Below are 26,154 nucleotides of genomic sequence, written 5' to 3' on the forward strand. Positions count from 1 at the left end.
AACCGCTGACGCTTGGCGGGCCCTCAGCGAATACTTGAACGGAGGAGAGGAGAACGTTTTCTAATAAAGCAAAGGTATTAAGCAGAGGACTGCGGGTCCAGGACGCAGGAATCGGGGCTGGGAAAGCACCTAACACCTGGAATCGGTTGTTATAAAGCTCTCGGCCGCTGTGCCTGCATGGATTTCAGGATAGCAGCAGGGAGAGCTGACGGGACTACCGCATTCGACCAGAAAGGTGGTGGTGCCTGACAAAAGGTGCCAAGCGGGACTCAAGGTCTTTTGTTTTTGTCACGGAGTTTCGCTCTTGTTGCCCAGGCTGGAGTGCAATGGCGGGATCTCGACTCACCGCAACCTCCGCCTCCCGGGTTCAAGCAATTCTCCTGCCTCAGCCTCCCGAGTAGCTGGGATTACAGGTGTGCGCCACCATGCCCGGCTAATTTTGTGTTTTTAGTAGGGACGGGGGTCTCTCCATGTTGTTCAGGCTGGTCTCGGACTCGCGACCTCAGGTGATCCGCCCGCCTCGGCCTTCCAAAGTGCTGGGATTACAGGCGTGAGCCACTGCGCCCGGCAGGGTCTCTTTTCAATGTAGGATCCAGATTTGTGGGTGGCTAAAAAGTGCCAGGGCCCGGTGGCTCACACCTGCATTTTGGGAGGCAGAGGCGGGCGGATCACCTGAGGTCGGGAGTTGGAGACCAGCCTGACCAACATGGAGAACGCCCATCTCTACTAAAAATACAAAATTAGCTGGGCATGGTGGCGCATGCCTGTAATCCCAGCTACTCAGGAGGCTGAGGCAGGAAGAATCACTTGAACCCGGGAGGTGGAGGTTGCAGTGAGCCGAGTTCATGCCACAGCACTGCAGCCTGGGCGACAGAGTGAGACTCCATCTCAAAAAAAAAAAAAAAGAGCCAGGGCGAGTGCCGTGGTTCACACTTGTAATCCCAGCACTTTGGGAGGTCAAAGAGTTAGGATTACTTGAGGCCAGGAATTCAAGACCAGCCTGGAAAACAGCAAGACCCTGTCTCTACAAAAAAAAAAAAAATTTTTTAAATTATCCAGGTGTGGTGGTGCACACCTGTAGTCCCAGCTACTTAAGAGGTTGGAGGATTGCCTGAGCCTAGGGGTTTGAGTTTGCAGTGACCCATGATTGGACCACTACACTCCAGCCTGGGCAACAAAGAGATGCTGTCTCCAAAAAAATAAATAAATAAAAAATACAAAAGTGCTGAGTACAGAGAAGATGGGGAGCAATGAGAAGTCACCTGTAGGCTTAACAGGGGTACCTGTTTATTTCCTTGAACATTTGCAGGTGCTACTATACCAGGCAAAAGCAGACACTCTCATGTCTGGGAAGATGCCTTTAGGAACATAATTTCTTTTTCATTTTTGAGACAAGAGTTTCGCTCTTGCTGCCCAGGCTAGAGTGCAGTGATGCGAACTTGGCTCACTGCGACCTCTGCCTCCTGGATTCAAGCAATTCTGCCTCAGCCTCCCAAATAGCTGGGTTTACAGGTGTGCGCCACCACGCCCAGCTAATTTTTGTATTTTTAGTAGGGACGGGGTTTCACCATGTTGGCCAGGCTGATCTCGAACTCCTGACCTCAGGTGATCCACCCACCTCAGCCTCCCAAAGTGCTGGGATTACAGGCATGAGCCACCAAGCCGGGTCGTAACAACATAATTTCTAAGTACTCAGAAGATGAGATAACCCTTGGAGTGTGTCTGATGGGGAATGGATTTAGTGTGGCTCCCAAATCTGGAGGAAGACTGAGATCTGGAGGAGGAATTATGAAAGGAGGATGGGAATGGTAGTATTGTGAGCAGTGAGAGCAGCGTAAGGGAAGACCTAGCTGGTGACGGGAACTTGGGTAGTTATAGCTCCCACCAGGGGGATTCCAAAAAAGGGCCACGTCTCTTTCTAGCTCTGTGGTGCCTGACTGTCTGCACTTCCCTCCAGCAGGGCCCCCAACCCCACATCCAGCACTTGCCCATCTTTTGGGTTGCTTGGCCTAAGGATGGAAGAAGCCATGGCTAGGTGTACTTTTCCCTTTTTAGGAATGGTGTCTTTTTATTGATAACTTCCCAACAGCATCTGTAAACATTGGGTACAAAAATATTCCATTAAACTCTTTCCCAAGGTGGCTCCGTTTGCTCCATGGAGGCCCTCAGAGAGGCCTGCTGGCCCCTCAGGTTCCACACCTCTATTCAGAGAAACACAGGCCTCAGCACGCTCAGGGCTGAATGGATAGCCAGCCTCCATCTCAAGACTTCTACCTATCTCAGAAACCTCTTTGAGATACCAAGGAGACAGTATTTGATACTTTTACGGAGCAAGGGGCAGGAAAAGCAGAATTAGTGGGTGCAGGGGTGGGCTGGGGTGAACTCAGAGGAGACCGTGCTTGTGCACCTCAAGGAGGTCCTGACTGGGGATGGGGGACATATGGCTCCGGTCTCTGGGAACCTTTTAAGCATTCTTCAGAGCAGATGTCAGGCTCAACTCTGGAAAAATTCCCGTGCCCAGCCCTGCAACTCCAGCCGGAATGGGCGTGCCCTGGCATGGCAGAGGGGTCTTGCAGAAGAGAGATGTTCTGAGGAAGGAAGGAGCCAGAATTAAAGACCCCCCAGGAATTCCACACTCCTCGGGAGAGAGCCCTGTTCCTCTAGGAGCCCTGGGTGACAGAACAAGGCAGGGTTACCCGCTGCCACCTTGTATGCCACTGCCCTGAGACCCCTCAAGGCACCGGGCAGTAGGGCTATTCGCCCGTCGTCTCCTCATCATCTGTCTGGCTGCGGCCGTTGATGGCTGGGGAGCCAGGCTGGACATGGGACAGGTCCTCAAAGCCAGGGCTCAGGGAGGGTGAGACGGTGTCGGGGCTAGTGTCACATGAGCCTGTGCTCTGTTCTGAGGTGGCGATGGTGGTCGTGGTGCTGGGTGGGATGGGGTCTTCATCCTCTTCCTCCAGGAAGGATGCCTCTGGGATATCTGGAGGAAGGAGGCCCAAGAGTTGGTTTTGTCACCTTGCCAAGCACTGTGATGTAGGATTTATTGCCCATGTGACCCATAATGGCTGCCCTCACCCCATGGGGGCATGACTTGGCCTTTTTTTTTTTTTTTTGAGACAGAGTGTCGCTCTTGTTGCCCAGCTAGAGCGCCATGGTGCAATCTCAGCTCACTGCACCTCCGCCTCCCGGGTTCAAGCAATCTCCTGCCTCAGCCTCCCAAGTAGCTGGGACTACAGGTGCCTATCACCACGCCCATCTAATTTGTATTTTTACTACAGACGGGGTTTCTCTTTTTTTTTTTTTTTTTTTTTTTTTGAGACGGAGTCTCGCTCTGTCGCCCAGGCTGAGTGCAGTGGCCGGATCTCAGCTCACTGCAAGCTCCGCCTCCCGGGTTTACGCCATTCTCTCGCTCAGCCTCCCGAGTAGCTGGGACTACAGGCGCCCGCCATCTCGCCGGCTAATTTTTTTGTATTTTTTAGTAGAGACGGGGTTTCACCGTGTTAGCCAGGATGGTCCGATCTCCTGACCTCGTGATCCGCCCGTCTGGCCTCCCAAAGTGCTGGGATTACAGGCTTGAGCCACCGCGCCGGCCACGGGGTTTCTCTATGTTGGTCAGGCTGGTATCGAAATCCTGACCTCAGGTGATCCACCCGCCTCGGCCTCCCAAAGTGTTGGGATTACAGACATGAGTCACCGCGCCTGGCAGACTTGGCCCGTTTTTATTTTGTAGAGGAGGAAACTGACGTCCAGGCAGGGACGAGCTCTCCCTTCAAGGCGAGGTGAGGAAGGGACACAGGCTCTGGGGCTGGGCCTACAGGAGCCGTGAGGGCGAGCCTGGCTCACTGCACTACCTGGGCTAGGTACATGATCTCCCTCAGTCCGGCTCTCTGCTCTAGAAACTGCTGTTGGAGGCCCTAGGATGGAGAGCCGTCGGCCTTTTCAACAGATGGGATGAACCCAGGCTCAGCCTGCAGAGCCCTTTAAGGTGGTGGTACCCCAGAGAACACACGAGCTCTCTAGCCAGACGGATGTGAACTCAAGTCCTGCCCCTCTGGGCCTCTGTTTCCCTCTCCATGAAATGGGGATACTCACAGTCCCCACCTCATGGGTGACTGTGGGTAACAGCCTGGTTCATAGGGGCTCATGATGCACACAGGGATAAGGATCATCATGCTGCTTATCCACATTCCCTGTGCGGCCTCCCCACAGGGCACGGACTCCCGTCCTAGCGCCCGCTTTGTAGGCTGCCGAGAGAACCAGGCCAGCACCCCGCCCCTGCCCCCCGCCCCAGGTTTCTCCAGACCCACTGCCCATTACAGCCTGGTCTCAGTATCAGGCCCTAAGGTGGCTTTCCAGAAGCCTGCCCTGGGCGGAGAGTGCTGACATGCTCGGGAGCAGGAGCCCTGCGTGGCACTTACGGCTGAAGGCCTCTGGGTGCTGCCTGGCCAGTTTCCCTTTCAGCGTCCTGCAGGGGAGAGAAGGCACACAGGGCTTAACCTGCTGAGCAGGCAGGCCAGGCCTTGTGCCGGTCACAAGCCCCTGCTGCCAGCTGAGGGCAAGGGGAGACGGGAGGGAGAACCCCCACACTGTTCACCTCACATCTTCACTCTCTCTAGGTGCTCGGCCCAACAGCCACGGCCCTGACAGTCGCCCACCAGCCGGCCTCCAGCCCCAGGGTAGGCAACGACCCCCAACTAGTTAAGACTCGGGGTGCTCTGAGCCTAGGCACTGGCTGGGGGCTCCCCCTACAAGGCCCCTTCTTACATGTGGCCTCCTCTACTCTGATAAATTTTTTTTTTTGAGATCAGAATCTCTCTCTGTCACCCAGGGTGGAGTGCAGTGGTGCCATCTTGGCTCACTACAACCTCCACCTTTTGGATTCACATGATTCTCCTCCCTCAGCCTCCCAAGTACCTGGGCTTACAGGCACATGCCACCATGCTCAGCTGATTTTTTGTTTTTTGTTTTTTTTTTTTTTTGAGACGGAGTCTCGTTCAGTCATCCAGGCTGGAGTGCAGTGGCACGATCTCGGCTCACTGCAAGCTCCGCCGCCTCCCGGGTTCACGCCATTCTCCTGCCTCAGCCTCCCGAGAAGCTGGGACTACAGGCGCCCGCCATTGTACCTGGCTAATTTTTTTGTATTTTTAGTAGAGACGGGGTTTCACCATGTTCGCCAATATGGTCTCTATCTCCTGACCTCGTGATCCGCCTGCCTCAGCCTCCCAAAGCACTGGGATTACAGGTATGAGCCACCGTGCCTGGCGATTTTTTGTATTTTTAATAGAGACAGGGTTTCATCACGTTGGCCAGGCTGGTCTTGAACTCCTGACCTCAGGTGATCTGCCTGCGTCAGCCTCCCAAACTGCTGGAATTACAGGCATGCGCCACTGTGCCTGGCCATTCCTGCCTTTTCATTATGTGTCTAACACTATGTTACCTTTTTTATTTTTTTTTTTAATTTGAGACAGAGTCTCCCTGTGTCACCCAGGCTGGAGTGCAGTGCGCGATCTCGGCTCACTGAAACCTCCACCTCCCGGGTTCACGCCATTCTCCTGCCTCAGCCTCCTGAGTAGATGGTACTACAGGCGCCCGCCACCACGCCCAGCTAATTTTTTGTATTTTTGGTAGAGACGGGGTTTCACCATGTTAGCCAGGATGGTCTCGATCTCCTGACCTTGTGATCTGCCCGCCTCAGCCTCCCAAAGTGCTAGGATTACAGGCGTGAGCCACCACGCTCAGCTGCACTATGTTACGTTTTTGAAGAATAAATAAACTGCAAGGCTGAGCGTGATGGCTCATGCCTATAATCCCTGCACTTTGGGAGGTCGAGGTGGATGGATCACCTGAGGCCAGGAGTTTGAGATGAGGCTGGCCAACATGGGAAAACCCTGTCTCTACTAAAAAAAAATACAAAAATTACACAAAATACAAAAATTAGGCTCACACTTGTAATCCCACCACTTTAGGAGGCCAGGGCAGGTGGATTGCCGGAGCTCAGGAGTTTGAGACCAGCCTAGGCAACACGGTGAAACCTCGTCTTTACTAAAATACAAAAAATCAGCTGGGCGTGGCAGCATGCGCCTGTAGTCCCAGCTACTCAGGAGGCTGAAGCAGGAGAATCGCTTGAACCCGGGAGGCGGAGGTTGCAGTGAGCCAACATTGCACCACTGCACTCCAGCCTGGGCAACAGAGCAAGACTCCATCTCAAAAATAAAACAACAACAACAAAAATTAGCTGGGCATGGTAGAGTATGCCCGTAATCCCAGCTACTCAGGAGGCTGAAGCACAAGAATCGCTTGAATCCGGGAGGCAGAGGTTGCAGTAAGCCAAGATGACACCACTGCACTCCAGCTGGGGCCACAGATCAAGACTCTGTCTTGATCAATTAATCAATCAGTAAATAAACTTACGTCAAGATTTTATCCCAAGGTTGGAATTGTCCCAGACACTTAAGTGCACAGTGAAGCCTTGTAAAACAAACAGAAATCTCCCCTTTATACTGGTATGTGAAGGAAACTGAGGCTTAGATGGGGAGGTGGAGGCAGAGGTCAGCTGGGGCCCTGGGGTGGGGCTGAGCACCCACCTGATCCGGCGGAAGATGCTGTCCAGGTCCCGTTTCATCTCTACCAGGGTCCTTGTGTGGTGCAGGAAGCGCTCGCTCATCTGCTGCAGGCGGGCGCTGGACAGGTTGTTGAAGTTGAGCAGCATCTCATTGGTCTTCTCAAAGCGGTCCAGCCTGATGGTGGAGAGAAGGCATGAGCTGCCCAGCTTTGGGGCCCTGCCCAACCTGGCACAGCTGACTGTTCATGCCAAGCCCTTGCCTGCTTCACAACCTCTGCATGGGCTGTTCCTTTGTCCTGCAGAGTTCTACCTACTCTTTGAGCCACCTAGCAAACTCCTATTCAACCTTCAAAACCCTACTCAAGGGTGTCCTTCTCATGTAGCCTTGTCTACCTGTTCATTCAATCAGATTCTTTTTTTTTTTTTTTTGAGATGGAGTCTTGCTCTGTTGCCCAGGCTGGAGTACAGTGGTGCGATCTCAGCCCACTGGAAGCTCCACCTCCTGGGTTCAGGCCATTCTCCTGTCTCAGCCTCCCCAGTAGCTGGGACTACAGGTGTCCGCCACCACCCCTGGCTAATTTTTTTTTTTTTTTAGTAGAGACGGGGTTTCACTGTGTTAGCCAGGATGGTCTCAATCTCCTGACCTCATGATCTGCCCACCTCGGCCCCCCAAAGTGTTGGGATTACAGGCGTGAGCCACTGCGCCCGGCCCAGTCAGACTCTTAACTCCACTAGCCCCAGGTTGTTCCTCTGGCCCAGCCCTGACACCATAGGGCCAGAAGGGTCTGTGTCTGGCTTTGTCTCCCCTCAGTCTGGAAGTTCCCCAGAGCCACATCTGAATATGACTTAAAAAAATAGGAGACCAGCCAGGCACAGCGGCTCAAGCCTGCAATCCCAGCCCTTTGGGAGGCCGAGGCAGGCGGATCACGAGGTCAGGAGTTCAAGACCAGCCTGGCCAACATGGTGAAACCTGCCTCTACTGAAAATACAAAAATTAGCTGGGCATGGTGGCACATGCCTGTAATACCAGCTACTTGGAAGGCTGAGGCAGGAGAAATCACTTGAACCCAGGAGGCAGAGGTTGCAGTGAGCCAAGATTGCGCCATTGCACTCCAGCCTGGGCAACAAGAGTGAAACTCTGTCTCAAAAACAACAAACAAATAAACAAAAAAACCCTGCATATGGTCCCCTCTGGTCCTTCAACTCTCCCCACCCCAGGCCTCGGGACCGGAGCCCCTGCGGCCCTTCAAACCTCCGCAGCTGCAAAACCTCCCCAAAGCCCTGCTTCCCGTGCCAAGGCCTCGCCTCCAGGCCGGGAAGGAATTTACTTTGGAGCCAGCGACAGATTTGCTCATTTCCTTCATTTTATCACCAGTGTGGGCCCCGGGTAGGGGCGGGCAAGACAAGAATATTGGCCAGCCCGTGGATTCCTTCCCACACTCACATCCCCCAGCCGCCACTCACATGTTCTTCTGGGCCAGGATGATGGCGTTGACATCATCTGTGTTCACCATGCTCAGGATGCGGCCGCAGAAGACCCTTGAGGCTGAGTCCGGGAGGTCCATCTCTTCCTCCTCCTCCGCTGCCTGAAACAGGCAAGAACAGAGTGGTCTGCACCAGTCACCAGGTGAGGTGGGACCAAGAGGCCAGGCCGGGACCCCCATGTGCTGGAATCTAACCCAACCGTGGTGGTATCCTACGGTGGGGATGTGTGACTGTGGCTCAGTCATGCCACCTGAACCTCAGGTGTGCCAGCCCAGGAATTTGGAGGTATTGGGCAAACTAAGAGAGGTTGTATTTGTAAACTGTACCCAAGCACATTAGAATCCCATCACCTCCCTCTTCCATGAGCCCAAGACCACAGGCACCTCTCATCTGCACAGATCTGCCAGCTTCCTCCCTCATTCCACGTCACACACCTGCTGTCCTCACAAGCTGAATATGTGTGGCTGCCTCAGCAAATCATCACCACCTCCAATGTCTCCTCTCCCAAGAAGTCAGGGACCCCTATTCCAGTCACTCTTACTGCTTCTCTTACTACTTGACCTTGCTTTTTTATTTTTTATTTTTTTGAGATGGAGTCTCGCTTTGTCACCCGGGCTGGAGTGCAGTGGCTGGATCTCAGCTCACTGCAAGCTCCGCCTCCTGAGTTTACGCCATTCTCCTGCCTCAGCCTCCCGAGTAGCTGGGACTACAGGTGCCCGCCACCTCGCCTGGCTAGTTTTCTTTTTTTTGTATTTTTTAGTAGAGACGGGGTTTCACCGTGTTAGCCAGGATGGTCTCCATCTCCTGACCTCGTGATCCACCCGTCTTGGCCTCCCAAAGTGCTGGGATTACAGGCTTGAGCCACTGCGCCCGGCCACTTTTTTATTTCTTTTTGATACGGAGTTCTACTCCTGTCTCCCAGGCTGGAGCACAATGGTGTGATCTCAGCTCACCGCAACCTCCGCCTCCCGAGTTCAAGCGATTCGCCTGCCTCACCCTCCCGAGTAGCTGGGATTACAGGCGCCTGCCATGACGCCTGGCTAATTTTTGTAGTTTTTAGTAGGGACAGGGTTTCACCATGTTGGCCAGCTGGTCTTGAACTCCTGACTTCAGGCGATCCACCCGCCTCAGCCTCCCAAACTGCTGGGATTACAGGCATGAGCCACCGTGCCCAGCCTACTTTACCTTGTTTTTGTTTGTTTGTTAAGAGACAGGGTCTCGCTATGCTGCCTAGGCAGCTCCTAAATTCCTAGGCTGACACGACCCTCTTGCCTTGGTCTCCCAAAATGCTAGGATTACAGGCATGAGCCACCGCACCCAGCCACACTTTACCTTGATTTAATTGCTTCACTGGTTCACATCTTCATGAAATTATCCTAGTCATCAGCTAACCCATTTGCCTGTCACCCCCACAACGTCAGCTCCAAAAAAGCAGAGGTGGCTGGGTGCGGTGGCTCACGCCTGTAATCCTAGCACTCTGGGAGGCCGAGGCAGGTAGATCACCTGAGGTCAGGAGTTCAAGACCAGCCTGGCCAACATAGTGAAACCCCGTCTCTACTAAAAATATAAAATTAGGCATGGTGGCAGGCACCTGTACTCCCAGCTACTTGGGAGCCTGAGGCAGGGGAATCGCTTGAACCCAGAATGCAGAGGTTGTGGTGAGCCAAGATCGCGCCACTTCACTCCAGCCTGGGCAACAGACTCTGTCTCAAAAAACAGAAAAAAAAAAAAAGGCAGAGGCGTGTCTGTCACCAAGCCTGACCCGGAACCTGGTTCATAGCAAGGGCTGCCAGAATGTCAGAATGTTGTTGTGGGGAAAGGCAACAGAACTTTTCAAACTCAGCTCTGACATGATGCTTTTTAAAATTTAATTTTATTTTTTTTTGAGTCCTGCTCTGTTGCCCAGGCTGGAGTGCAGTGGTGCGATCTCGGCTCACTGCAAGCTCTGCCTCCTGGGTTCACACCATTCTCCTGCCTCAGCCTCCTGAGTAGCTGGGACTACAGGTGCCCGCCACCACGCCTGGCTAATTTTTTGTATTTTTAGTAGAGACGGGGTTCACCGTGTTAGCCAGGATGGTCTCCATCTCCTGACCTCGTGATCCACCGTCTTGGCCTCCCAAAGTGCTGGGATTACAGGCTGAGCCACTGCGCCCGGCCACTTTTTTATTTCTTTTTGATACGGAGTTCTACTCCTGTCTCCCAGGCTGGAGCACAATGGTGTGATCTCAGCTCACCGCAACCTCCGCCTCCCGAGTTCAAGCGATTCGCCTGCCTCACCCTCCCGAGTAGCTGGGATTACAGGCGCCTGCCATGACGCCTGGCTAATTTTTGTAGTTTTTAGTAGGGACAGGGTTTCACCATGTTGGCCAGGCTGGTCTTGAACTCCTGACTTCAGGCGATCCACCCGCCTCAGCCTCCCAAACTGCTGGGATTACAGGCATGAGCCACCGTGCCCAGCCTACTTTACCTTGTTTTTGTTTGTTTGTTAAGAGACAGGGTCTCGCTATGCTGCCTAGGCAGCTCCTAAATTCCTAGGCTGACACGACCCTCTTGCCTTGGTCTCCCAAAATGCTAGGATTACAGGCATGAGCCACCGCACCCAGCCACACTTTACCTTGATTTAATTGCTTCACTGGTTCACATCTTCATGAAATTATCCTAGTCATCAGCTAACCCATTTGCCTGTCACCCCCACAACGTCAGCTCCAAAAAAGCAGAGGTGGCTGGGTGCGGTGGCTCACGCCTGTAATCCTAGCACTCTGGGAGGCCGAGGCAGGTAGATCACCTGAGGTCAGGAGTTCAAGACCAGCCTGGCCAACATAGTGAAACCCCGTCTCTACTAAAAATATAAAAATTAGGCATGGTGGCAGGCACCTGTACTCCCAGCTACTTGGGAGCCTGAGGCAGGGGAATCGCTTGAACCCAGAATGCAGAGGTTGTGGTGAGCCAAGATCGCGCCACTTCACTCCAGCCTGGGCAACAGACTCTGTCTCAAAAAACAGAAAAAAAAAAAAAAGGCAGAGGCGTGTCTGTCACCAAAGCCTGACCCGGAACCTGGTTCATAGCAAGGGGCTGCCAGAATGTCAGAATGTTGTTGTGGGGAAAGGCAACAGAACTTTTCAAACTCAGCTCTGACATGATGCTTTTTAAAATTTAATTTTATTTTTTTTTGAGTCCTGCTCTGTTGCCCAGGCTGGAGTGCAGTGGTGCGATCTCGGCTCACTGCAAGCTCTGCCTCCTGGGTTCACACCATTCTCCTGCCTCAGCCTCCTGAGTAGCTGGGACTACAGGTGCCCGCCACCACGCCTGGCTAATTTTTTGTATTTTTAGTAGAGACGGGGTTTCTCCGTGTTAGCCATGATGGTCTCGATCTGCTGACCTCTTGATCCTCCCGCCTCGGCCTCCCAAAGTGCTGAGATTACATGACATGACACTTTTATTAGCAAACTAAAGCCAAGAATTGCAGGCACTCACAGCCAACCTGTGGGCCCCAGTAACCCAGATGGTTCTGAGGTTCCCAGTTTCACTGGCACACAGATGACTGTAGTGGCAGGCAGGGACTTCCAGAAGCAACCAGGGGAGGAGGGGCTACTGCACTGACCCTCCTAGGGAGTTCAGGAAAAATCTAGGATCTTGATATAGTTTGCCTCTGAGGCCCACACATTTAATAGCCAAGAAACAGAGACCTACTTCTACTGGATCAGAAAGGGTTTCAGAGGCCGGGCGTGGTGGCTCATGTCTGTAATCCCAGCACTTTGGGAGGCTGAGGTGGGCAGAGTACTTGAGGTCAGGAGTTCAAGACCAGCCTGGACAACATGGTGAAACCCCCATCTCTGCTAAAAATACAAAAATTATCTAGGCATGACGGCGGTCACCTGTAGTCCCAGCTACTCAGGGGGCTGAGGCAGGAGAATTGCTTGAACTCAGGAGGCAGAGGTTGCAATGAGCCGAGATCAAGCCACTGCATTCTAGTGTGGGTGACAGAGGGAGACTCCATCTCAACTTAAAAAAAAAGAAAGACACCTGGAGAGGGAGGTCCATAGCTAGTGCCAGAGAGGCACAGTATTGGGACCTTCTGGGATACACTCCTGCTTCAAAACAGGACTCTTTTCTGTCTCTGGCTCCCAGATGTGAGGGCCAGGGGGGTTCCTGGCACTTCCCTCCTGTCCCCCCCCCCGCAACTTCCTCTCACAAGAAGCCTTCTCTGATTACTGCTAGTCTGCCCCACATACACAGTGAAATTAACCCAGCAAAAGCTCTGATCCCAACTCCAAATGTAGATTTATTGAAGAAATGCAGAGAGGTAGGCTGTTTGACCATGGCAGAGCCACTTCACCCTTCTGAATCAGTTTTTTTCAGCCATAAAATGGGAATAAGGTAGAATGACGATCTCACAGTGCTGTCTGTGGCAACTGAAACCAAAGGTGATAACGAGTGGAGCTCAGGACAGGCTGTTTCTCCAAGAGGAGTGTGAAGAAGTCCCGGGACAGGGCCCGGGAATCAACATTTTGACAGCATCCCAGGGGTCTCTAAGAACATATTACGGGCAAACACTTGTAGAGCACTTCAGTTAATCCTCAATCACCGTTACGCGGCAAACACAATCATCTCCGAGTGAAACTGAGGCTCACAGGGGCGGGCTCAGTTGCCAAAACTCACACGGAGAGAGAGAGAAGCACCACGGTTCTATATCCAGGTTATTTAACAGAATTTAACTCAGCCATCCAAGCTCTGAAAAACCCCAAGTGGGGAGGGGCGCAAATACCCCCTCACGCCCCATCCCCTACAATACGGGGAAACTGAGGCACAGACGGGGCAACGCCCAGCTCCAGGTTACACGACACACCCAGAACACAGGCGGCCCCAATTTCTATGCCCCTGATCCGGATCCAGATCCAGCCCGCGGCGCCGCCTGCGTATCCATTGAGCAGACGGGGAAACTGATGCCTGTGCGCAGCAGGAATGACCAGATGTGGCCAGCGGCGCACCCCATCCCACCGCAGCCCGGGGGCCGCGCCCGACCCGGAACGGTTCCCCGAGGCCCTGGAGTCCCCAGCCCCACCCCAAACTCTGCCCCGGCGTCGTAAGCGGCGGCACCTGCACATCTGGCGGCCTTGCTCGCGCTTCCGGGATGGCGCCCGCGCCGGCGCAACGTCACCACGCACCGATCGTGCGAGCGTGCGTGGCGGCGGCGTACCCTGGAGTCGCTTGCGTGCGTGGAGTCACGATAGGAAAAGGCGGGGCTTAGACAGAGCTTCAGCTCGCGGGCGCATCACAATGCATAGCCAATCAAACAGTTTGTCTCGCGCCTGCGTATTTCCAGAAGCCCAGACTTCAAAGCAGCCCGGAAGAAGGAAGGCTGAGAAGTGTCCCATTTTATAGATGGTGTGATTGGCGTCCCAGAGCGGTAACCCTCTGCAAGGTCGTAAATGCTACAGTGGTCAGCGACCAAACCACACTCAGGTGTCCTGCTTTCCAGGCAGAGAATCAGACTCATCTGTGTTCAGACAAACCTACTCCATTTTTGCTGATTTTAGTCTAAGTTTCCTTTTTTTTCCCCCCAGGTAGAGTTAAGCTCTTGTTGCCGAGGCTGGAGTACAATGGCGCGATCTCAGCCCACCGCAACCTCCGCTTCCCAGGTTCAAGCGATTCGCCTACCTCACCCTTCCCGAGTAGCTGGAATTACAGGCATGCGCTACCATGCCCGGCTAATTTTATGTTTTTAGTAGAGACAGGTTTCTCCATGTTGGTCAGGCTGGTCCTGAACTCCCGACCTCAGGTGATCCGCCCGCCTCGGCCTCCCAAAGTGCTGGAATTACAGGCATGAGTCACCGCGCCCAACCCTGGCTTCCATTTACACTTCCACGTTGTTTTGGAGGAATGCGCTGGGGAATTTTTTAAAAAGGGTTTACGGGCTGGGCGCAGTGGCTCACATCCTGTAATTGTAACCCGAGCACTTTGGGAGGCCGAGGCGGGCGGATCACGAGATCAGGAGTTCGAGACCAACCTGACCAATATGGTGAAACCTCGTCTGTACTAAAAATAAAAAAAATTAGCCGGGCGTGGTGGCGGGAGCCTGTAATCCCAGCTACTCAGGAGGCTGAGACAGGAGAATCGCTTGAACCCGGGAGGCAGAGGTTGCAGTGAGCCAAGATCGCACCACTGCACTCCAGCTTGGGCGACAGAGCAAGACCACGTCTCAAAAAAAAGGACAAACTAAAAAATGAAGAAAATGGGCCAGGCGCGGTGGCTCACGCCTGTAATGCCAACACTTTGGGAGGCCGAGGTGGGCAGATCACGAGGTCAGGAGATGGAGACCATCCTGGCTAACATGGTGAAACCCCGTCTCCACTAAAAATACAAAAAAATTAGGTGGGCGTGGTGGCGGGCGCCTGTAGTCCCAGCTACTTGGGAGGCTGAGGCAGGAGAATGGCGTGAACCCGGGAAGTGGAACTTGCAGTGAGCCGAGATGGCACCACTGCACTCCAGCCTGGGCGACAGAGTGAGACTTTGTCTCAAAAAAAACAAAAAAGGAAGAAAATGTATGATGAATTTTAAATTCATACTAGTTTGTGTATACGAGTACCAGCTTTCTGTAATAAAATGCCTCACAGCTACAATTGGGGAAAAAAAAAAAAACATGGGTCGGTGGCCCGAGCCTGTGGTCCCAGCTACTCAAGAGGCTGAGGTGGGAGGATCTTTTGAGGACAGGAGGCAGAAGTTGCAGTGAGCCAAGATCCCACTCCAGCCTGGGCAACAGAGTGAGACCCAGTCTCAAAAAACAAACAGGCCGGGCGCGGTGGCTCACACCTATAACCCCAGCACTTTGGGAGGCTGAGGCGGGTGGATCACCTGAGGTCAGGAGTTTGAGACCAGACAGGCCAACATGGTGAAACCCCATCTCTACTAAAAATACAAAAAAAATTTAGCCTGGTGTGGTGGCAGGTGCCTGTAATCATAGCTACTCAGGAGGCTGAGGCACGAGCATCTCTTGAACCCGGGAGGCGGAGGTTGCAGTCAGCCGAGATTGTGCCACTGCACTCCAGCCTGGGTGACAGAATGAGACTTTGTCTCAAAAAGCAACAACAACAACAACAATCACTATAAACTGATGTAGATTTATTTAATGGGTTATAATTATTTCCTTTCCTGCCCCTTTAAATTAGCTCCTGTGTCCTTTAAATATGTCCCCACCATTCTCTGGGCATTATTTATCTTGAGCTCCACAACATGATCCAATGCTGTGGAAAATCCCTGGAATCAGCCATTTTCTCCAAGGAACCCGGTTCCTTTGCTTGAAGAGTAGGATTTAGAAACCAAGATCAGGCAGGGCGCAGTGATTCACGCCTGTAATCCCAGCACTGTGGGAAGCTGAGGTGGGCAGATCAGGAAGTCAGGAGTTCGAGACCACCTGGGCCAACATGATGAAACCCTGTCTCTACTAAAAACACAAAAAAATTAGCCAGGCATGGTGGGCTCCTGTAATCCCAATTACTCGAGAGGCTGGAGAATCACTTGGACCTGTGAGGCAGAGGTTGCAGTGAGCTGAGATCACCCACTGCACTCCAGCCTTGGCAACAAGAGCGAAACTCTGTCTCAAAACAAAAAAGAAAGAGGCCAGGTGTGGTAGCTCACTCCTGTAATCCCAGCACTTTGGGAGGCCGAGATGGTTGGATCACCTGAGGTCAGGAGTTGGACACCAGCCTGACCAACATGGAGAAATCCTGTCTTTACTAAAAATACAAAATTAGCCAGGCATGGTGGAGGTCAGGGGTTCGAGATTGGCCTGGCCAATATGGTGAAACCCCGTCTCTACTAAAAATACAAAAATTGGCCGGGCGCAGTGGCTCAAGCCTGTAATCCCAGCACTTGGGAGGCCGAGATGGTTGGATCACCTGAGGTCAGGAGTTGGACACCAGCCTGACCAACATGGAGAAATCCTGTCTTTACTAAAAATACAAAATTAGCCAGGCATGGTGGAGGTCAGGGGTTCGAGATTGGCCTGGCCAATATGGTGAAACCCCGTCTCTACTAAAAATACAAAAATTGGCCGGGCGCAGTGGCTCAAGCCTGTAATCCCAGCACTTTGGGAGGCCGAGATGGGCGGATCACGAGGCCAGGAGAGCGAGACCATCCTGGCTAACCGGTGAAACCGTCTCTACTAAAAATACAAAAAAAAAAAAAAAAACCTAGCCGGGCGAGGTGGCGGGCGCCTGTAGTCACAGCTACTCCGGAGGCTGAGGCAGGAGAATGGCGTAAAACCCGGGAGGCGGAGCTTGCAGTGAGCTGAGATCCGGCCACTGCACTCTAGCCCGGGCGACAGAGCAAGACTCCGTCTCAAAAAAAAAAAAAAAATACAAAAATTACCCAGGCATGGTGGCACGCACCTGTAATCCCAGCTACTCAGGAGGCTGAGGCAGGAGAATCACTTGAACCCGGAGGGCGGAGGTTGCAGTGAGCCGAGATCATGCCATTGCACTCCAGCCTGGGTGACAAAGTAAGACATTAGTGCCACCATGCGCAGCTAATTTTTTGTATTTTTAGTAGAGACGGGGTTTCACTATGTTGGCCAGGCTGGTCTCGAACTCCTGACATCGTGATCCACCTGCCTCGGGCTCCCAAAGTGCTAGGATTACAGGAGTGAGCCACCGCGCCCAGACAAGGATGCCTTTTTTTTTTTTTTTTTTGAGATGGAGTTTCGCTCTTGTTGCCCGGGCTGGAGTGCAATGGCAGGATCTTGGCTCATTGGAACCTCTGCCTCCCCAGTTCAAGCAATTGTTCTACTAAAAATACAAAATTAGCTGGATGTGGTGGCACATGCCTGTAATCCCAGCTACTCAAGAGGCTGAGGACCGCGCCCGGCCAGGATGCTTTTTTAAAGTGAGATAATCCAAGTTAAATGTTTTTTTTTTTTTTTTTTTTTTTTTTTTTTTTTGAGACGGAGTCTCGCTCTGTCTCCGGGCTGGAGTGCAGTGGCCGGATCTCAGCTCACTGCAAGCTCCGCCTCCCAGGTTTACGCCATTCTCCTGCCTCAGCCTCCCGAGTAGCTGGGACTACAGGCGCCCGCCACCTCGCCCGGCTAATTTTTTTGTATTTTTTAGTAGAGACGGGGTTTCACCGTGTTAGCCAGGATGGTCTCGATCTCCTGACCTCGTGATCAGCCCGTCTCGGCCTCCCAAAGTGCTGGGATTACAGGCTTGAGCCACCGCGCCCGGCCCAAGTTAAATGTTTGAACAAAACAAGGTGAATAGTAATCGCTACATAAATGTTTGCTTTTGAGAAGTGTGTCATTAGGTTTAATAAATAAAATTAGGCTGGGCGCGGTGGCTCAAGCCTGTAATCCCAACACTTTGGGAGGCCGAGACGGGCGGATCACGAGGTCAGGAGATCGAGACCATCCTGGCTAACATGGTGAAACCCCGTCTCTACTAAAAATACAAAAAACTAGCCGGGCGAGGTGGCCGGTGTCTGTAGTCCCAGCTACTCGGGAGGCTGAGCCAGGAGAATGGCGTGAACCCGGGAGGCGGAGCTTGCAGTGAGCTGAGATCCGGCCACTGCACTCCAGCCTGGGCGACAGAACGAGACTCCATCTCAAAAAAAAAAAATAATAAAATAAATAAATAAATAAAATTAGGCCTGGTGCGGTGGCTCACGCCTGTAATCTCAACACTTTGGGAGGCCGAGGCGGACGGATCACGAGGTCAGGAGATCAAGACCATCCTGGCCAACATGGTGAAACCCTGTCTCTACTAAAAAATACAACGAAAATTAGCTGGGCGTGGTGGCACATGCCCATAATCCTAGCTATTCGGGAGGCTGAGGCAGGAGAATCGCTTGAACCAGAGAGTCAGAGGTTGCAGTGAGCTGAGATCGTGCCACTGTACTCCAGCCTGGGAACAGAGTGAGACTCTGTCTAAAAATATAAATAAGTAAATAAATAAAATTAATATTTACAAGTAATTATTGTTATTGAGATTCCATACGGTGTGTATGTTATGAATTATATTTGTAACTTCTCTGAGTCTCTGTTAATTGCAAGTCTGTGTAATCACAACATGTATCTCTGATGGTTGTTGAGAGCTTGAAAGATAAACACACAAGTTCTTGGGCACATGAAGACTGTTTCAGAGCCCTGAAATTACACATACCTGAGTTTTAAATGCAGCTCTGTCACATCCTAGCTGAATGGCCTTGGGCAAGCAGCTTAACTTTATGAAATCACGTAGGCAAAATCCTTACAAGAGTTGGAACACAGTAAGCCCACAGTACACTGTTGATAATATCACTCCCAGGTTCTGCTGCCATCATGTGTGGGAAAGTCAATGACTGGGAGGCAGAGGCTGGAAGATCCATTCAGCCCAAGAGTTCAAGGCCAGCCTGGGAAACATTGAGAACTTGTTTCTAAAAAAAATTAGCCCTTTTCTTTGCGGAATCACCATGGCGGCTGGGACCCTGTATACGTATCCTGAAAACTGGAGGGCCTTCAAGGCTCTCATCACTGCTCAGTACAGTGGGGCTCAGGTCCGCGTGCTCTTCGCACCACCCCACTTCCATTTTGGCCAAACCAACCGCACCCCTGAATTTCTCCGCAAATTTCCTGCCGGCAAGGTTCCGGCATTTGAGGGTGACGATGGATTCTGTGTGTTTGAGAGCAACGCCATTGCCTACTATGTGAGCAACGAGGAGCTGCGGGGAAGTACTCCAGAGGCAGCAGCCTAGGTGGCACAGTGGGTGAGCTTTGCTGATTCCGATATAGTGCCCCCAGCCAGTACCTGGGTATTCCCCACCTTGGGCATCATGCACCACAACAAACAGGCCACTGAGAATGCAAAGGAGGAAGTGAGACGAATTCTGGGGCTGCTAGATGCTCACTTGAAGACGAGGACTTTTCTGGTGGGTGAACGAGTGACATTGGCTGACATCACAGTTGTCTGCACCCTGTTGTGGCTCTATAAGCAGGTCCTAGAGCCTTCTTTCCGCCAGGCCTTTCCCAATACCAACCGCTGGTTCCTCACCTGCATTAATCAGCCCCAGTTCCGGGCTGTCTTGGGGGAAGTGAAGCTGTGTGAGAAGATGGCCCAGTTTGATGCTAAAAAGTTTGCAGAGACCCAGCCTAAAAAAGATACACCACGGAAAGAGAAGGGTTCATGGGAAGAGAAGCAGAAGCCCAGGCCGGGCGCGGTGGCTCAAACCTGTAATCCCAGCACGTTGGGAGGCCGAGACAGGCGGATCACGAGGTCAGGAGTTCGAGACCATCCTGGTGAACACGGTGAAACCCCGTCTCTACTAAAAAATACAAAAACTAGCCGGGCGAGGTGGCGGCGCCTGTAGTCCCAGCTACTTGGGAGGCTGAGGCAGGAGAATGGCGTAAACCTGGGAGGCGGAGCTTGCAGTGAGCTGAGATCCGGGCACTGCACTCCAGCCTGGGCGACAGAGCAAGACTCCGTCTCAAAAAAAAAAAAAAAAAAAAAAGAGAAGCAGAAGCCCCAGGCTGAGCGGAAGGAGGAGAAAAAAGCAGCTGCCCCTGCTCCTGAGGAGGAGATGGATGAATGTGAGCAGGCACTGGCTGCTGAGCCCAAGGCCAAGGACCCCTTCGCTCACTTGCCCAAGAGTACCTTTGTGTTGGATGAATTTAAGCTCAAGTACTCCAATGAGGACACACTCTCTGTGGCACTGCCATATTTCTGGGAACACTTTGATAAGGACGGCTGGTCCCTGTGGTACTCAGAGTATCGCTTCCCTGAAGAACTCACTCAGACCTTCATGAGCTGCAATCTCATCACTGGAATGTTCCAGCGACTGGACAAGCTGAGGAAGAATGCCTTCGCCAGTGTCATCCTCTTTGGAACCAACAATAGCAACTCCATTTCTGGAGTCTGAGTTCGGAAGCGAGGCCAGGCGCTTGCCTTTCCGCTGAGTCCAGATTGGCAGGTGGACTACGAGTCATACACATGGCGGAAACTGGATCCTGGCAGCAAGGAGACCCAGACGCTGGTTCGAGAGTACTTTTCCTGGGAGGGGGCCTTCCAGCATGTGGGCAAAGCCTTCAATCAGGGCAAGATCTTCAAGTGAACATCTCTTGCCATCGCCTAGCTGCCTGCACCTGCCCTTCAGGGAGATGCGGGTCATTAAAGGAAAATGAACATTGAAAATAAATAAATAAATAAATAAATAAATAAATAAGGCCGGGCGCGGTGGCTCAAGCCTGTAATCCCAGCACTTTGGGAGGCCGAGACGGGTGGATCGCGAGGTCAGGAGATCGAGACCAACCTAGCTAACACGGCGAAACCCCGTCTCTACTAAAAAATACAAAAACTAGCCGGGCGAGGTGGCGGGCACCTATAGTCCCAGCTACTTGGGAGGCTGAGACAGGAGAATGGCGTAAACCCGGGAGGCGCAGCTTGCAGTGAGCTGAGATCCGGCCACTGCACTCCAGCCTGGGCGACAGAGCGAGACTCCGTCTCAAAAAAAAAAAAAAAAAAAAACAAAAAACTAGCCTGGCAACTTGGCGGGCGCCTGTAGTCCCAGCTACTTGGGAGGCTGAGGCAGGAGAATGGCGTAAACTGGGAGGCGGAGCTTGCAGTGAGCTGAGATCCGGCCATTGCACTCCAGCCTGGGCGGCAGAGTGAGACTCCGTCTCAAAAAAATAAAAATAAAATAAAAATAAAGAAAGAAATAAATAAAATAAATAAAAAAAATTAACTGGGCATGGTGGTGCACATCTGTAGTCCCATATGCTTGGGAGGCTGAAGCAGAAGAATTACCTGATCCCAGGAGTTCCAGGCTGCAGTAAGCTAGGATAGGCTGCAGTAAGCTAGGATTGCACCACTGTACTTCAGGCTAGGTAACAGAGGGAGACCCAGTCTCAAAAAAAAAAAAAAAAGAAAGAAGAAAAAAAAGTCAGTGAGGACTGGAATTCTTTTTTTTTTTTCTTTTGAGACGGAGTCTCGCCCTGTCGCCCAGGCTGGAGTGCAGTGGCACGATCTCAGCTCACTGCAAGCTCCGCCTGCCGAGTTCACACCATTCTCCTGCCTCAGCCTTCCCAGTAGCTGGGACTACAGGCACCTGCCACCACTTCCGGCTAATTTTTTTGGTATTTTTTTTAGTAGAAACGGGGTTTCACTGCATTACCCAGGATGGTCTTGATCTCCTCACCTCGTGATCCGCCCGTCTCGGCCTCCCAAAGTGCTGGGATTATAGGCGTGAGCCACCGCGCCTGGCCTGGAATTCTTATATATTTAGTTCAACAACTGGTTTTTGTTGTTGTTTTTGAGATGACTGAGTCTTGATTTGTCGCCCAGGCTGGAGTGCGGTGGCATGATCTCGGCTCACTGCAAACTCTGCCTCCCGGATTCAAGCCATTCTCCTGCCTCAGCCTCCCAAGTAGCTGGGATTACAGGTGCATGCCACCACGCCCAGCTATTTTTTGTGTTTTTTGTGGTTTTTTTTTTTTTTGAGACGGAGTCTCGCTCTGTCGCCCAGACTGGAGTGAGTGGCTGGATCTCAGCTCACTGCAAGCTCCGCCTCCTGGGTTCACGCCATTCTCCTGCCTCAGCCTCCCGAGTAGCTGGAAGTACAGGCGCCCACCACCTCGCCCGGCTAGTTTTTTTGTATTTTTTTAGTAGAGACGGAGTTTCACCGGGTTAGCCAGGATGGTCTCGATCTCCTGACCTCGTGATCCACCCGCCTCGGCCTCCCAAAGTGCTGGGATTACAGGCTTGAGCCACCGCGCCCAGCCAATTTTTGTATTTTTAGTAGAGACAGGGTGTCACGATGTTAGCCAGCTTGGTCTTGAATTCCTGACCTCGTGATCCACCCACCTTGGCCTCCCAAAGTGCTGGGATTACAGGCATGAGTTACCACACCCAGCCTGTTGCTTTTTAATTTGAAACAGTCTCACTTTGTCACCCATGCTGGAGTGCAGTGTTGCGATCTCAGCACACTGCAACCTCCTCCTTCTGGGTTCAAGCGATTCTCCTGCCTCAGCCTCCCTAGAAGTTAGGATTATAGGCGCCCACCACCACACCTGGCTCATTTTTGTATTTTTACTAGACAAGGATTTCACCATGTTGGCCAGGCTGGTCTCAAACTCCTGACCTCAGGTGATCCGCTCGCCTTGGCCTCCCAAAGTGCTGGGATTACAGGTGTGAGCTACTGTACCTGGCTAGATTTTTTTTTTTTTTTTTCCTTTTTGAGACATAGTCTCACTCTGTCACCCAGGCTTGAGTGCAGTGGTATGATCTAGGCTCACTGCAACCTCCGCCTCCCGGGTTCAAGCGATTCTCCTGCCTCAGTCTCACAAGTAGCTGGGACTACAGGTGCCCGTCACCATGCCCATCTAATTTTTGTATTTTTAGGAGAGACCAGGTTTCACCATGTTGGCCAGGCTGGTCTTGAACTCCTGATCTTGTGATCCGCCTGCCTCGGCCTCCCAAAGTGCTGGGATTACAGGCATGAGCCACTGTGCCTGGCTATGATTCTTGTATGTTTAGTTCAACAGTTTGTTTGTTTATTTGTTTCTTGAGACAGAGTCTCACTCTGTCACCAGGCTGGAGTGCAATGGCACGATCTCAGCTCACTGCAATCTCTGCCTCCCGGGTTCAGGCGATTCTCCTGCCTCAGCCTCCTGAGGAGCTGGGATTACAGGCACACACCACTATACTCGGCTAATTTTTGTATTTTTAGTAGAGACAGGGTTTCACTATGTTGGCCAGGCTGGTCTTGAACTCCTGGCCTCAAGTGATCTGCCCGCTTTGGCCTCCCAAAGTGCTGGGATTACAGGCGTGAGCCACTGTGCTGGCCAGTCCAACAATTTAAAAAATTTTTCAGACCGGTCGCAGTGGCTCACGCCTGTAATCCTAGCACTTTGGGAGGCCAAAGTGGGTGGATCACAGGTCAGGATTTTGAGACCAGCCTGACCAACATGGTGAAACCCCGTCTCTAGTAAAAATACAAAAATTAGCTGGGCGTGGTGGCGCACATATTTAATCCCAGCTACTCAGGAGGCTGAGGCAGGAGAATTGCTTGAATCTGGGAAGCGGAGGTTGCAGTGAGCCGAGATTGCACTACTGTACTCCAGCGTGAGCGACAGAGCGAGACTGTGTCTCAAAAAAAAAAAAAAATTTGTTGGCTGGGCGCGGTGGCTCACGCCTGTAATCCCAGCACTTTGGGAGGCCCAGGCGGGCAGATCACAAGGTCAGGAGTTCGAGACCAGCCTGGCCAACATGGTGAAACCTCATCTCTACTAAAAACACAAAAATTAGCTGAGTATGGTGGTGCACACCTGTAATCCCAGCTATTTGGGAGGCTGAGGTAGAGAATTGCCGGAACCTGGGAGGCAGAGGTTGCAATGAGCTGAGTTTGCACCACTGCCTACTAGCCTGGTCGACAGAGCAAGACTCCATCTCAAAAATAATAATAATTCCGACTGAGTTCCTTTCCTCATGGGGGCCCAGTGTGCAATGGCTGCAAACAGCAGCTTCCCTGGTAGTGATGCAACCTGTTTGTTGTATGGGTTGCTCTAAGGGACCTTGGAGACAGTACTTTCAGATGGATGTTCATGTTTCTGACCTTGCACTACCCCAGTGTAGGCTCCAAACAGGCATGCGAGGTGCCATTGGAAAGCCCCAGGGCACTGTGGCCAGGGTTCACATTGGCCAAGTTATGTCCATCTGCACCAAGCTGCAGAACAAGGAGCATGTGATTGAGGCCCTGTGCAGGGCCAAGTTCAAGCTCCCCAGCCGCCAGAAGATCCACATCTCAAAGAAGTGGGGCTTCACCAAGTTCAATGCCAACGAATTTGAAGACATGGTGGCTGAGAAGCGGCTCATCCCAGATGGGTCAAGTACATTCCCAATCGTGGCGCTCTGGACAAGTGGCAGGCCCTGCACTCATGAGGGCTTCCACTGTGCTGCCCCCTCTTAATACTCATCGATAAATTCTACTTCCTGTCCACCTAAAAAAAAAAATGCTTTCACTTCAATTACCCCTCTTTCTTACGTACTTTGTCTGTTATTTTAGTTTTATCCTGATTCCCTCAATAAACATTATTAGTATATTAAAATAATAATAATAAAAATAATAAATTGTTCACTCCCCTCTGGATATGGCCCATATTCTGGGGACCCAGGAAGTTCTCCATTCTTACCTAGCCCTGGAGGAGGAGGAGAAATAGAGTGAAAAATAGACCCCTCCACCCCACTGGGGTCAGTGGTTGGAAAGAAAGGGGAGGGACTTAAAGCTGGAGAAAACTAGAGTAGAATGTGAGGGCTAATATTAGAAGCAAGGAAGGTTGCAAGGAGGCAGGTACCTCTGGATGGGGTTTTGAGGTAGAAATGGGATTTTTCTAGAAACAGACAATCATTCGGAGCTGAGGGAATTACAGGAGCCAAGGAAGGATGATGGGAAAGCACCTAGGGTGGACTTGATCTTTGTAGGAATTGGCAGGGAGCTCAGTGCACCAGGCAGGAGACACTTCTGAGAGGGCAGCTGGGATGGAGGCTGCTGGGAAAAGAAGAACCATGACTCTGTTTGCACTCTGCAGCAGAAGACGCCCAGGCTGGAGAAGCCAAGCTTTTCTCTTTTTCTTTTCTTTCTTTCTTTTTTTTTTTGAGACAGAGTCTCACTTTGTCGCCAGGCTAGAGTGCAGTGGCATGATCTCCATTCACTGCAACCTCTGCCTCCCTGGTTCAAGCGATTCTCCTGCCTCAGCCTCCCAAGTAGCTGGGATTACAGGCGCCCGCCATCACGCCCAGCTAATTTTTGTATTTTTAGTAGAGACGGGGTTTCACCATGTTGGTGAAACCAGCACGGTCTCGATCTCCTGATCTTGTGATTCATCTGCCTCAGCCTCTCAAAGTGCTGGGATTACAGGCGTGAGCCACCGTGCCTGGCATTTTTTTTTTTTTTTTTTTTTGAGACCAGGTCTTCCTCTGTCACTTAGGCTGGAGTATAGTATTGCAATCTTGGCTCACTGCAACCTCTGCCTCCCAGATTCAGGCAATTCTCCTGCCTCACCCTCTTGAGTAGCTGGGATTACAGGCATGCACCACCATGCCCAGGTAATTTTTTTTTTTGAGATGGAGTCTCACTCTGTTGTCCAGGCTGGAGCAGGCTGGAGTGCAGTGGCATGATCTCAGCTCACTGCAAGCTCTGCCTCCCGGGTTCACACCATTCTCCTGCCTCAGCCTCCCAAGTAGCTGGGCCTACAGGTGCCCGCCACCACATCCGGCTTTAGTAGAAACAGGGTTTCACCATGTTAGCCAGGATGGTCTCAATCTCCTGACCCTGTGATCCGCCCACCTCAGCCTCCCAAAGTACTGGGATTACAGGCGTGAGCCACCGCTCATGGTGCCCGGATAATTTTTGTATTGGTAAAGACAGGGTTTCGCCACGTTGGCCAGGCTGCTCTCGAACTCCTGACCTCAAGTGATCCACCCGCCTGGCCTCCCAAAGTGCTGGGATTACAGACATGAGCCACTATGCCAGGCCAAAAGCAAATTTTTCAGTGGGTCCCTGAGGCTCTTTTGGAAGTCAAAGATCATTTAGGAGGGTCTTAGAAGGGGTGGGGACTATAGATTGACGCCAAAAGGGACTTGGCTGGCCCCTGATGTTTTCTTTATTTTTTGAGACCGAGTCTCGCTCTGTTGCTCAGGCTGGAGTGCAGTGGCCGGATCTCGGCTCACTGCAAGCTCCGCCTCCCGGGTTTACGTCATTCTCCTGCCTCAGCCTCCCGAGTAGCTGGGACTACAGGGACCTGCCACCTCGCCAGGCTAGTTTTTTTGTATTTTTTAGTAGAGGCGGGGTTTCACCGTGTTAGCCAAGATGGTCTCAATCTTCTGACCTCGTGATCCGCCCGTGTCAGGCTCCAAAGTGCTGGGATTACAGGCTTAAGCCACCGTGGCCGGCTCCCCTGATATTTTCTACACACTGGACCTGAGACAAAAACATGTTTTTTTGTGTGATCAGGGGAGAGGACAGAAAGTTATGGGAACATTCAGTCTGCTCAGAGATGGGGACATTGGGGGATCAGGTTTGGGAACTGGAAGGGTTTCTCTGCCACTTTTTTCCGTTTCATTTCCTTTTGTGTGTGTGTGATAGGGTCT

At 52.0% G+C, this 26,154-nt stretch overlaps 2 protein-coding genes, 1 non-coding gene and 1 pseudogene across 5 annotated transcripts; 3 read left to right on the top strand and 1 right to left on the bottom strand.

Annotated features, from left to right (window-relative positions):
- Positions 1–2,032: 2,032 nt before the first annotated feature.
- On the bottom strand, positions 2,033–13,300 carry KXD1 (KxDL motif containing 1). Of its 3 annotated transcripts, XM_033198828.1 has the most exons (6): positions 13,148–13,300; positions 8,030–8,151; positions 6,588–6,740; positions 4,422–4,468; positions 2,707–2,983; positions 2,033–2,588 (listed from the first exon to the last, which is right to left on the bottom strand). In XM_033198828.1, the coding sequence occupies exons 2-5, from the start codon at positions 8,128–8,130 to the stop codon at positions 2,754–2,756; spliced, it is 531 nt and encodes a 176-aa protein (XP_033054719.1). In that variant the 5' UTR covers positions 8,131–8,151; positions 13,148–13,300; the 3' UTR covers positions 2,033–2,588; positions 2,707–2,753. The 3 variants fall into 3 exon arrangements, with proteins under 3 accessions (XP_033054719.1, XP_033054717.1, XP_033054718.1); XM_033198826.1 differs by having other exon boundaries at positions 2,039–2,983; XM_033198827.1 differs by having other exon boundaries at positions 2,039–2,983; positions 13,113–13,257.
- Positions 13,301–18,472: 5,172 nt separating this feature from the next.
- LOC117075960 (elongation factor 1-gamma-like) lies at positions 18,473–20,202 on the top strand. The gene is given in 2 exon segments (XM_033198835.1): positions 18,473–19,231; positions 19,535–20,202. Coding segments are annotated over 2 exon segments (1,332 nt in total). The 5' UTR covers positions 18,473–18,487; the 3' UTR covers positions 20,123–20,202.
- Positions 20,203–23,454: 3,252 nt separating this feature from the next.
- LOC117075961 lies at positions 23,455–24,090 on the top strand (annotated as a pseudogene).
- Positions 23,462–23,592, top strand: LOC117077034. The gene has a single exon (XR_004434626.1). It is a non-coding gene; the product is annotated as a small nucleolar RNA SNORA70 (small nucleolar RNA).
- Positions 24,091–26,154: the final 2,064 nt, after the last annotated feature.

This window comes from Trachypithecus francoisi, unplaced genomic scaffold (genome assembly GCF_009764315.1).
Source record: "Trachypithecus francoisi isolate TF-2019V2 unplaced genomic scaffold, Tfra_2.0 Lachesis_group5, whole genome shotgun sequence".
Taxonomy (NCBI): domain Eukaryota; kingdom Metazoa; phylum Chordata; class Mammalia; order Primates; family Cercopithecidae; genus Trachypithecus; species Trachypithecus francoisi.